The following is a 13861-nucleotide window of genomic DNA, read 5'->3' on the forward strand; positions in this document are numbered from 1 at the left end:
TTAGAGTATTACTGAAACGTAAATTGTTGTCTGAACTATAGTACTGTTGGATATTAGACCTTAATTTAAGGGCTTAACAGTGATATGTTAGCGTATTTCTTAAAGCGGCTAAGGTACAGTTGACGATTTACAATGTAATAAAGAAGGTAAGACTGACAGACGAAACGTACAGTCGGCTAGAAAACTTTTAATGTTAATTCAACTTTACATTCCATATTGCGAAATATATCACTCCCTCTACTGCCAAAGCTTTTATACTCTTACGTTTATTCTGGTAAATTTAGGCCTTTTTTAAGGACATTCATTCCGGTCGTGATATTTACTCTAAGGTTTGACCTTTCCATATATGTCCATCTACAATAGCTTCAAAAAGCGTTGCTAAATTTTCCAACCCGACTATACATTTCTCCCATGTATGAGTGCACCCATTCCCTGGTACTTGCTAATTGCAATACTCAAATGCGTATACTACGTATTATATATTATATAACAAAGTGATATATAACGGTATATATAGAATTAGACCTCGCTTTGTGCCAGAAGCTAAAATTAACCTTCTTAAAGGCGAAACTAATGAGAAATGTGCAATTAACCATTACATTAATCCAAGATATTGCATGTAGTTTTGTATTTAAGTACTTATACTTGGAGTAATAAGACCATATCTGCAAAATGACAATTTTTCAGGAGAGACATGTAAAGATTCTACAAAGGAAATTAGTCTATAACTTTTAACAGACTTCAAAAAAAAGAGGTGGTTCTCAATTCGTTACGCAATTACTCGATTGATTTCTGAACAGATTTTGATGATTCTTTTTTGTTTTAAATGCGAAGAAAATATTCCACCCTTTTAGGAGTGACAAACTAGGGGATGAATCCGGTTTCACGCACATTCCGATAACCGATTTCAAAAAAACGTGGCAAATAGATGTAGGTAATTCCACGAAACTTTTAAGTTACAATTCTTTTGGATACTAAATTCTACAGTGTCGATAAGTTTCCTTTGAAACAATTGTAACTTTGTTTTACTTGACTTCATTGTATTTAGACAAGCAGTAGTATACTACTTTATTTTATATTCATTATTATTGCTTGAGTTAGTGACGATCATATTATCCCTTGACATTGTATTTTGAATTGTACTATCGTGACATTGATACCATAATTTTTTTTTTATATAATATCAAGTAACGGGACGAACAAGTCGTGCGCGTGATAGTAAACTACACACCTGTGCATAACAGTTGCAGTGCCACTCAGAGCTTTAAATCGCAAAGATCTGAGGAGCACTGTCAATGCGCCCGTCACCCTGAGACATAAGTTGACAAGTACCATGTACCTGTAATTTCATTAAACCCTTACCCTTCAAAATCGGAACACAGTAATGCTAACATTACTGCTTCTCGGCAGAAGTACGTAAGGTGGCAGTAATCCCTGGACGAACACTTTCACAAGGAGCTCTATTGCCACTAAAATGATTCTATTCTAGTATATTCGAATCCTAGTTCAAAGTTATCTTTCGTTTATCTAGGTTTATCATCATTCTTAACACACGTTCAAAGTGTGTCGAATAAAGTTTAATTATATAGATAGTAAAATCAGTGTTTGCAGTCAACTGCACGCAAATTGCAACATGATTGCAGACTGCTAGCGTGCAGTCACGCCAACTGCATTCAAATAACTATAACATTGCATTGTCAATGCTGTAGGCACGACTGAACGCGAACCTGCTCACACCTTGCAACTCCTATTTTACAATTACCGTGCTGTCTATTATAATATAATGTTTTAACTAACCATTGCCTCCTACGACTCAGAAATGTCATTTAGTTTAAGAACAAATGATTTTCTTAAATTTGTTCTTATTCTAAACAACTTATATTGTAAGTATTTCAATGGAGACGCGAAAAGATATTACAAAATTCAAGGCTATGTGTTAGATAAAGACGCATGGAAAGACGACATGGGTCTAGATTCCACACAATTAGGATTCAAAGTGTATTCCATAGCATTTAACCTTATTTGAAAAGGGCAATATATAGTTTCCTGCTCGTTCTTCTCAAGAAGTCAGCACAGTGAAATGAGCAGTAGCTTAAAAAAGTTACATTTTTAAAGTGTAAATTTATTTTATCTATGGAATAAAAGATTTTTTATTTGGTTATGCCTTTCTTTTATCGTCTATTTTATTGTCTATGCCAAATTATTTGACCTCGAAAGGTCTCCGAGACATTTAGAGTTTACCAAGTACGTATACTTTAATCTAATGGCGCTGGGATGATTCTGATTATTCTGATAATTTTGCGTCAGTAGATATGGTGAAGAATATGCAATTCATGAAGTACAAATACGAAAAACTATATTTTCAAAAATACAAGATTCGGACTCACTCGAGTATTTACGGAAACACACGAATATAATTCTTATGAAACTCTTTGCTACGTAAAATGTCGCCACAAGTGAACTTTGATCAAAGTCAAAGTCAAAGTCAAAGTCAAAGATTATTTATTCCATAGGTAAAATAAATTTACACTTGAAAACGTCACATTTAAGCTACTGCTCGTTGTACACTACGCTGACCTCCCTGAGAAGAACGAGCAAGAAACTCTAGGGATTGCTCTTTCCAAATAAACTTAAATGCTATGGAATACACTTTGAATCAAATTTGTGTGGATTCTGGAGCCATGTCGTCTTTCCATACATCTTTATCTAACACGTAGTCTTCAATTTTGTAATATGATTTTTCGATCAAAATATTTTTTACTGTAGTTTTTAAACTTAGGAAATGATAAACTTAATATATGCTCCGGAATCTTATTGTAAAAACGTATACAGTTCCCCATAAAAGATTTATTTAAAGAGCAAGGACCTACGTTACGGTGTTATGATAACACCATTGTATCATTTCAAAATTCAAACCTAATATTAGATCAGCTATTTACCAAGATGGCCTTTTGATCGGCAAAAAAAATAACACTAGAGGCAGTATAAATGATTTTTGGACCTTTATACCTTAACTTCGTATCAACTTTAATGACTTAAGGCACGTTTTAATAGCGAGAAATTTGTTATGACAAATAATTCATTACAATGAAATTAACTTAGAATAATAACGCATAGAAACCTAGCCCGCACACGCTAAGTGAGGCAAATTGAAGCGCTCCCAAAGGGCCTACACGAGCGGGCGGACCTTCAGTGCTCAAGGTCAACTTTCACCGCGAACAGCTCCAGAATTTTAGCTAAAAATGTGCGGTAAATGAGTGTAAAAATACGTCAGACAAACATAAAATAGATACTAACATCACATTCCACAAGGAAGTAACGCGTTTCAACTTGTATTTTTATATAAATATTCACTAAAACCGAAAATTAGCCTACTACTAAAACTAGCCTACATTAATTTGATTTTTGCCTCACTTGTGACAGTTCGTTTGATATGAAACTATCATTCTATGCGTTATTATTGTAAGGAAATTAATTACCAAAGCAATCGTGTACTTCCGTAAAACCCGAATAGCTCCGAAGAAAATACCGCTGTAATAATTTATTACTACATAAATATTTGTATATATTTAAGTATATAATATGTATATTATCCTAAAATCCGTTGATCAGCAGTGTTAGCACGCAAGCAACAAGAAGAAATCCATGACGAATTGTCAGATCCCTCTCCCTTTTATTATTTTCGTCTCTTACATTATTCATTGTATGTTACTCTATGGATATTGCCAATATGTTGTCTATGGTACATTATTTTGATGGCATTGGATGGTTGCGTATCTTGTATTGCATATTACGTTGTCATATTTTTTTCCCTTTTATACTTACATTTAATACGTTCTATTAGTTCCATGTAATTCTTAAGTGTAGTTATTTGTGATAGCTTTGATGATTTGGCTGTAGGAACTGTTGTCTTTGGTGTCCCGTTCTGATGCTTGCATAAGACGTCGCATGGCATAAATGTTGTCATCTCTTTCTCTTGGTTTTATTTGAAAGTATTACGTACACTCGACAGCACGTCGTCTTTACACTTAAAACTTCCGTACATTGCAATACAAATACTGTCTCTAACACTCAATAAGCTGTTTACTTATAGTAGATTTAATAGATAGAATTTATTAAATCTGCTATAAATTATTAAAAACTTCATTAAAAACATCTGTTTCCGATGGTACCACAAATTTGCATCAATTATTACAACCCCAGTTCCTTATTTACCCCCCTGCTCCTGTGCCAATCGCCGTCTATCACACGTCAATTGCAGACTATAAAAAATAAATAAAATATCAGATTGTCGCAAACCACCTCGTGAAAAGATTCCTCTGTATTTTTTTTAAAAGAACGTTGGATTTTCGAACGATGCAACAAAAGATTAGCGCGTGGGGTGCCGTAAAGAAACAATTTTCCGGCTTTCCCGCGCTCTGGGGGCTCCCGCCGCTTTATGGAATAACAGGGACATGATAAAAATGCGATATTACCCCAAGAAAATTTTTTGACAACATTTTTATCCCCTAAAATTAATAATCCTGCCAGACTGTTTTTTTTTTTTAAATTTTTTGATGCAAAAATGGAACTGGCACTTTGCATTGTATTTTTGTATGATTAACAATGACTTATTTTAATTGATTTCGTATAAGTTTCTGCTCCTTGAAGACCTAATGTAAAATATGTTCTATAATCTGCAAGGGAGATGTAATTTTTATTACAGAGCATTTTAAGGAGAATGAAGCTCTTAATTAAGCATTTAAAATCAATATTAATGTCAAATAAAAAACAAACAACGATAGTCTTTATGCCATTGCTTGATTTTTAGCTTTCTAAAGCAATGTGTGTAAAAACGTCTAAATTTCAAAATACAGTCGTAGGGGCCTATTACTTCTTTACCTACAGTTATATATTTATTACTTTTGTTCAAGAACAACTGTTATGTTTGTAAAGAAATTTTTTTTAGAAGCTTCACTGATAGCACCTAATTATTATATGTTACTTATGCGATAATATTTATTATTAAAAAACAAACTGCCATTTTAATTTAAAACAGAACATTTTATTGTTTAATCCGTTGAGAAAATAATAAAATCAATCACAATGACATATAAGTTGGACGTACACCGAATAGCAATATACAAGTACGAGTTAGAAATTATGAAAAAAAAATTTCATACGAAATCCTATCGCGTTTTAAGTCTAAAACTAACTTAGTAACTACACAAATTTATGTTAAAAACTCATATACAGACAAAAAATAACTAGTCTTCTAATAAAATTAATTGTCCCCAAGTCAACATGATGGTTTAAAGAACTGAAGGTTCTTTTATAGGAGTCTACAAAACAGTTTAGTAAAGGCTTTACCAAGGCTTCGTGCGAACGTCCTTCATTTCTAAAACTTAAAAAGAAGACTGAAGACTCATATCTGGTCTCTAACTAGGCACAGCGCACTACATAGAACACCCAGATCAATTTAGAAAAGTTCTCTTCCCAAAAAGTTCTCACCCAGAAACAAAACCTTGCACTTCTTTAACTAACGCTCGTTTAAGTGCTGGGCCATCGAAATTGTCAAATATGGCTCGATAAATCATCGATTGAGTTTAGAGCTGACCCGGTTTTAATTATGTTCTTTTAAATTATTTTTTAAACGAACTTATTATTCTTTAGGAAGATGCCATAATAATGTTTTAATTCCCTGGTCTCAGATTATGAAATTAATTCCCTGTACTATGAATACCAGAGCATTGGAATTCAATCAGAGGCATTTCCCAGAACACACAGACCAGAATCAATTCAGAAAAGTTAATTTCCCAAATAAAAGAATTGAACCCGTAACCTCCACGTTCAACGGCCACAGTGCAAGCTGTTGGGCCACCTAGGTCGTCAAGATTTTAGTTTTAGAAACAAAAGTCATTCGTACTATTTAAGGTAAAGTTCTTGCCAAAGTCAAACTAGACTGTTTTCTAACATCCTATAGTACTAAATATGGCTTTAGTTAACAATGATGGGAAATAATATATAACATAACAAAACATTTCAGTCTCAACGCCCAAAAATATCCCTTACACATTACTAAATAACCCCTGATTATAAATAACCTGGTAATATAAAAAAAACCAAGATCATAAATAACCAGAATCATAATAACTCCAAATAATTGCCACGTTTATGGGAAAGCATCAAATTTAATCATTTGTACTGCAAAATTACTAATTAAGGAGACTAAATCTAGCGACATTAAACTAAAGACCTATTGTAGGTGAAAAAATATAACTTTGAGAATTTAAGTTGTGTTTAAACTCGAAAACTTAAATTCGTAAAGTTTTTTCTGAAAAACAATATTCTTTAGAACGATGTCTTTAGATTTTTTTAAAAAGTAATTTTATTGCACGCTCAAAAACTTTAAATGTATGACGTATGACAATGATGTCCGAACAAGACTATGCAATGTACAAAAATACAGCAAAAAAATTGATCCTTAGTTTATTTAAAAGTACTGTCGTCCTATAGAGAGGAAAGAGAATTATACTTTATGTTATTTATAACCGGAACACAGCGCCACTAAGTTATTTTGTAGAAGCAACTATATTTCTATTTAACGCACATACATATATACTATATAATCCGTCTATAGCCGTGTACATTATTGTCGAATACATAACGGTATTACACACAATAATATATAAGCAGATGAACATTTCAGCAAAACTTAAAAACCAATTTTGAGAACAGTAAAATTGAATTCATTACTGATTAACTGCTGGACATGGTTCACCTTTTAGGTGAGTGTTCATTACCGAAAAGTACGTGTTATATTTGAAATGAAATGTCGCAGAAACACTCAGAGGTGCCCGGATTCGCATTCACTACGTCTGCTTGCGAGGTGGTAGGTCAAAACATTAAGCTATCACGGCTTCGTATAATTAAACGATATCATTATTTAACTTCCAAATATAAAACTGTCTTTAATACAACCGTGTCAGGCTTCCTTGTTAAGTTTAAAATTGAATTATTTATAAAAATCCTCTTTTGTTATAGAGTCTCCAGAGAACTTCGCAAAACTTGTAAGAGAACAATGTTACTGTTCGCAGTTAATGATTTATTCAAGTTTTTAGTGAAAATTTTCTTCCGAAAAAACACGACAAGAGAACGGAATCAAATTACACCTAGCGTATACAATATACGTATCTTTCTCCTTGTCACTAACTAAAACGCGTAGTGCTTCTTTCTACCCGATAGGAAAAGAAATCGCCGTATATCTATTTACGTATCTCGTTGAAATCTAGCCAAAACAATAATCTAGCATCTACCACCGATAAAACCAATTACAATAATTTAAAATTCTTAAGTAAATCTTATTATCTCACTTAGGCAAGTTAAAGTTGTGATTTTACGTATACTTCGTTTTCCTTTTAAACTAATTAGGATTTTTTTTCTAAGCTCTGCGCAGCTTGAATGGCCTTAGGATGCCTCTCGGTGTAATGGCTTTATTTATTCACTAAAATTAGTATACACATATTACAATCAACGTTATACGTATGTTTTTATTCATTTTTCAAATCGTATACATAAATTTCGGTGCAAAAAATTATGCTTGATCAGGCGCATTGATCAAACCCAGCAATTGAGAACCGGCGAATTAAAAAACAATTCGCGAAAAATCTTGTTTTTTTTTGGTTGTCGCACCCATTTATTGTTTACCCCTTCACTGTAACGTTTGTTTCAAATTTTGAAAATTAAAAAAATTGTCAATTGAATTTTCGTACAGTGTTAAGAGGTTGGCCAATTGCAAAAACGAAGATTTGATCTAAAGGAACTTAAACTAGCGGCGGTTCCTCGAGCTTCAGTTCAGTGAGGCCTTTGGAATCTCCGACAGCAGTCGTCCGCGCGGTACATGGCACGGACTTAACCGCCAACATCTCTCGCCACCGTGGTTTCAAAATTGGAACTACAAACAGAACACGTTTAAAAGACTGTACTTAATTTTCTTAAATTTTCTTCTGAAATTAGAATTCTATAGTCTTTTAAAAGTGTTTTTATCACGGCCACGGTGTCAAGTGATTTTGGCGAAGGTGTGAAAAAGCGAGTGGAGGCGGGAACTTAAACTAAAATGCGAGCACCCCCTTACATACTTCGTTTTTGCAATGGCCAGACTAAGAGCAGGGGTGCACGAGGTAGCTCGTGGTCGAGTTGGGTGCTAGCTGGGGATCGCGCCTCGGGATCAGGTGGGGTTTTGAATAGGGGGTACTCACGACGTCGGGGGTGGAGGCGCCGTCGTGGCTACTGTCCGGCGCGGAACGGGGCTCGCCGTTGGTGTCCGGGGGCCGCGCCGTCTCCCGCTCGTCAATCACCAGGTCGATGGGCATCTTGCCCTTCAGGCAGCTGATGTAGCGGTGGCAGAAATTGTCGCACAGCTCGTGTACCTGCAAAGATTGAAGACTTCTTAGTCGCAACTCCACATTTCTTACAATTTAAGTGTGTCCTTCTTTTTTAGGGAGTCCGATATCAAAAAGCATTTATGCGTGTTGATGAAACAACTTGGGAATGTGGTGTATTTTTTTTTATAACACCAAGTAACGGGAAAAACGAGTTGTACGCCTGTATCACTCAGAGCTATAAATCGCAAAGATCTGAGACTTGACAAGTCTCAAGTGCCTGTAATTTTACCAGTGCCCGTACCCTTCCAAACCAGAACGCAGTAATGCTCACAATACTGCTTGGCGGGCGAAATAGATAAGGTGGTAGTACTTCACTCTTCCACAAGGAGCTCTACTGATACTTCTGTCACTCGTCCAATATTAAGTTTAACATTTATTCATGTATAACTCTCATCGAAGAAGATTAGTACACGTAATGACAGCATTCTACACGTTAAGTTTATGTCATGTGTCCCATCGGATGAGTTTATTACAGGTCTTAGCCTACTCCTTTACTTAATGATAAGTTCAGGACTTCGAGACTTGTTTATACTTGCCATGTTTGCGCTATCACGACGACATGTTCCGTCAATGGATCAGTCAAGACATTGTAATAGCTAGGTTTTCAGATGAATAGACAGGACATACAGACAATGTTGAGGACCGATGTGGACTAGAGTAATAAGTACTAGATAGAACAAATAGTGGAGTTCCGCAACATCATAACTGTCGTGTGGCTGGTAAAAGAAACGCGACCTTTAAACTATATCAGCATACAAAGCTCGAAACGACAATGGAAACAAAGGACCATCGCGGGTCGCCGACCAACTGTCGCGCACACTTGTAAAAACTCAAAATGAATCGTAAAAACGGCACGAAGCCCATTTTTTTTTGTTTTATTCGATAAAATACGGCCCCCGCCGGGCGTGTATTAATTTTGTCCGCCAACCTTATAAATTTTCATAGGCATAATTAGCTTAGAAATTAACATAAGGCAATAAAAAGGCTAACGAAATTTTTAGATAGCGTTTACACTGTGAAAAGTAATAAAACGCCGGCAGGTGTAGGGCGCGGGGAAAGAACAAAATCGAACACGCAGGGCTCCAAACGTCTTAGCGGATTTAAAAATAGAACAGAGCGCCGGAAGCGGAAACAGCACTACCCGCTGTTGACAGCTAATTATGTCTTCGGGATACTAATTTCCTAATCGACAGCTTTTTCTAAATTATGCATCGCGTTGTAGCCGCGCACGCGCCGCCCAAATATTGTAGTTTGTTTATCATAATTTGAATTTTACAACCGACCGTTGAAATTCATATTTATGGTTGTGTGAATTTTATTGACAGTAGCGGCGGTTACAGGCGCGGGCGGCTCGCGCGTCTCGCTGTCAATGTCAAAATCTTGATTGAGAGCGCTTTTATAAGCTCACGAATGACAGAGTAAACACCGTTCGAAATAAAATCAAATGGAGTCTAATCCCCGGCTCTGTGACCGCCGCCGATACTATTTTCGATTCAGTGACAGCGACTAAAGATTTGACATCGTAACTCTTCGGAGATTCAAATTTGGAACTGTTCCCTGCTTAGTTAAAAGGATTTAAGGGGGCACTCCTTCACGACAACATAAGCCATCCGCCCTGTGACCAAAGAGTTATTATTCGGTGGAAATATTCGTTTGATACGACGTTATTTACAATAAGGTAATGCCTTTAATGAGATATTACGGCATTCCGACTCTCAACTTCAGACGATTATCGTTTCGAACATCAAACTCTTTCCAGAAATTTAAATTTGGAATGAGCCCACGGATTGAGATATGGAGTGTTTCTAAACGAATACTTTTTATTCAGATTTTGAATGAATTGTCTTTTTTGAACGAATGGTGACGTGATTGACGGTGATTCTTTTAAATTTAGAATGTTGGAACAATATTTTATGTCTTTTTTTGTTTTAATTTTTAGGGCTGTGGATTCTAGAGTTTAACCTGAAACAGTACAACATTATTTACTGACATTCTCCAATACGCATTGAATATGACAACGCAGAAAAGGTCAGTTGCGAAGACAGCAATCAAGACTTAGGCATACCAGGTTTTACATTTCCTCTGCTAATATAAGGAGTAATTTGCAGTAAATCAGTTCCTTGGGTAACATCGACGCTTAGTTTTAAGCCGTAGATCACAGTTTAAGTACCTGGCAGGCACTTTTATTGTTTACCAGTTATCCTGACTTTACGGCAAAGACCATAGCTGTGCTATCTTGTTATTTCCATTCTATTGCCGACTTTATTATCTTACGGCCTTATTTTAAGTGCGATATTAGTACTCAGTGTTAACATTATATTATGTTAAGTATTAATTGTGTCATAAAGGTACCTATACTAAATTTTATATTATAATCGCTAAGGCATATTTTGCGAAAAGCAAAACAGCGAAAGAAAATATTTTTATTTTACAAATTTACAAATTTATATGACGACTAGGTATTTGATTAATGTAAAACACAATCCGAACATGTACGAAATCATTTTAATAAACAGTAACTGTCAAAATAGATGTGTCGTAATGGCGGTAAAATAAAGTGATAAATAAGAAGCTATCCGTTATTTTTAAACGTGACATTAATTAAATATTAACGTTTCAATCTTTGCAGTTGGACATAGGTCTTAAAAAGTAGCAAAAGGCTATTATCGAAAATGTTTTTGTCACAACTAAGTTATAATCAGCTTTCAAAAGAAAGCATTCCCCACAAATCAATTGTCTGCCTCTTCTATATGCCTTGGTATAATAAAGTCACATGTGATCGTATATCAAATATGCGTTTATCACATGAAAGTCTTGAAAACAATGCGAACTACATGAAACAAATTATATATCATTATCTGAAATTCGTTAAAAAATAAAAAACAAACATCTACAACAAGCACATAGAAAAATTCATAAGGTCAGCTGGTTCGTTCCGTGGCTTAGTTGGCATAGAGTCTGCCACGGTTTGCTAGAATACGTTGGTTCGAATCCAGCCGGGTTGAGGGAATTTTTTCCAAGTGTTCAATCTTTGTATTAATAATTATGTGAAATTTTGTTAAGTCTCTTATATAAGCATAAAAAAGTTATCGACTAATTTTGTTCGTAGAATCTTTAAACTTCTCTAGTGAAAAGTTGCCATTTTGCAGATGTGACCTTATTACACCAAGGGTGCGATACGATATCTTAGTAATAGAAAGACTTTGATACGAAACTACAACTCAAGATGACTTTGCCCTGAAAAATTTGCTTAATGCCAGATAAGAATGTAAGGCAGAAGAGGAAAGATATACGTAAGTATATAAGATGCGCGGGCGTGTATTTGGCCGACATTTCTGATCCACTGGACAGGGCCGGATTCTTTTCTTTTTTATTTTTTTTATTTGGTTAAAAAACCAAACCGGTCTTGCATTCAAATGAAGCCTCGATTAGTTCGCGCCTCTCGTCGTCCGATAACATGTCTAGCATCCGACTATTTTGCCAGTTCTTAAATTAAAACACCAATTAATCGGCTCATAACGTGAGAAACCGAAGTCTTAAAAAAGAAATCATATCGCGTAACGAAATATACTTAATTCAGCGGAATTAGTGGCCGCTATATAAAAGTTATAAAACCGCCGAGGTGTCATAAACGCGGGGTCCCAGGTTCGAGGCCCGTAAAACCAACAAATCTGACCTACATCGTAAATCACTTAGCCACGCTGTTACAGATAACATTTACGAGTTAGAAACAAAATATGAAAAAAACATCTTTGTTGGATTTGTTGTTTGAATAGCGGACTTGTGTAATAATTGCTCATCCAGTAAGTTTTAAAAGTTAAAAAGATTTGATAATTGTTTTATGAATTGACACGTAACGGTTATCCCTTACTGGGGTAGGTAGTAATTAACTAGCTACGATCCTGTCAAATTCTACCGCTCTCGAAAAAGAAAAATTACCAAGAAAGATACATAAACTGGCAAGTTGAGAAGGACAATTAAAAAACGAATATCGATTTTCTTAAATTCTAAGCTTGACATTACCGCAGGAATCCAAACCACTTCACATAACGCAATTAAGGAACAGGCAGTGACTTAAAAAAAACTTAAAAAATAAGGACCAATCAGCGTTCCGATCGAAAAGGACTGATGAACCGATGTGACTGCCGCCGGCCATATTTAAAATTATTAAAAAACATAAATCAAAAAACGTTATTGGATATTTTAATGTAAATATAATATGTACCGGCCAGTTCGTTAAAATATTTATGAATGTTAAAATTGGTTTTTTTCCTTTGTAATTTTAAATTGAAAGCCGGTACAAGTACTTTTTACATTGATTTCTAAACGATTTAAAACCTTTCGTAAGATTAGGCGAGATTTTATTAGAAATTAAGTTTTTTTCAATGAAAAACCGAGCAATTACTGTGAAAGAGAGAAAAAACCGTGCACTTAACGAGGTCTTATTGTCGCGCAAGGCATTCGGTCTTCTTTTTTTATTTTTAATTATTATTTAGGCTCGAAAAAGCATCACCTGTGAACGGTGTGTAGTCAAGCGGAAATGGATCGAACTAACGGTGTTTTTTTCTTTATTCTATTCGACAAAAACTGTCGACGAGATCAAAACCGACATGTAGATATAGGATATGAGCCATGGACAAAAAATACTATTCGAGGCCAGGAAACAGGTAGATTCCTTGCCTCTATAGCCTAGATACTGAATCGATTATTTCTTTATGTGAAATAAATCGACGTTTTTATATGCAGCCGCGTTATCGAACGATTGAAGACATCGCCCGCGGCTCGATATTTCGAATTTCGAACGCATATTATTTTTATTATTTTAAACGGCCTTTATCTCGCCCTCCGGCCAACGATTCGTACAGAGGTATCGCATTACGCGTTATCTCGTTACAGCCTTTTTGTACTGTGGTCTTTTTTCACCAAATTTACCGGTTCCCAAACGTAGTACGGCGCCGGGTACTTTATAGAATCTGTGGGAGCGACCGATGAGATATCTCGTTTCTCGAGATCATTCGTCTCGATATAGACGTTAGCTGAACAAGTTTCGTAGAAACGTGACCATAATATTGACAAGTTAAATTAATTTCTGGTCGGGCGACACGGCACAGCGATGTAGAGAAGAATTCTGAATCTGATTTAAATTTTATGTCGCTAATTAATGTTGGGCTCAAAGCGTCTGGATTGGGTGGATAGCAAAAAAGCGGCGTCCTGTCGCGTTACCGTTAAGATTCGAGAGTATAATGGCGCGAATGCAAGATGTGACACACGTAAGAAGTTGGACCGGTTTCCGAACGGAACATGCCCGAAATGGACAAGCGCGAAACAAACACTGGCCAAACACAACCACCATTCACTCAAACACCTGATTCTAATTTCAAAGTTGAAAATAGTTCGAAATTTAAAATTCGAATCTTGAGCTTTAGGTGTCACTGGGC

General features: G+C 35.5%; 1 protein-coding gene across 5 annotated transcripts in view; it reads right to left on the minus strand.

The window, feature by feature from the left end:
- Window positions 1-13861, minus strand: part of LOC113239948 (homeobox protein homothorax) — a 452743-nt gene that overhangs the window by 351309 nt on the left and 87573 nt on the right. For all 5 annotated transcript variants that reach the window (XM_026477122.1, XM_026477119.1, XM_026477123.1 and 2 more), the window contains exon 6: window positions 8238-8408. In XM_026477122.1, the coding sequence (XP_026332907.1) occupies window positions 8238-8408 (171 nt within the window). The remainder of the gene's footprint in view (window positions 1-8237; window positions 8409-13861) is intronic.

Source organism: Hyposmocoma kahamanoa, unplaced genomic scaffold, assembly GCF_003589595.1.
Source record: "Hyposmocoma kahamanoa isolate Upper Pololo Valley unplaced genomic scaffold, ASM358959v1 117, whole genome shotgun sequence".
Taxonomy (NCBI): domain Eukaryota; kingdom Metazoa; phylum Arthropoda; class Insecta; order Lepidoptera; family Cosmopterigidae; genus Hyposmocoma; species Hyposmocoma kahamanoa.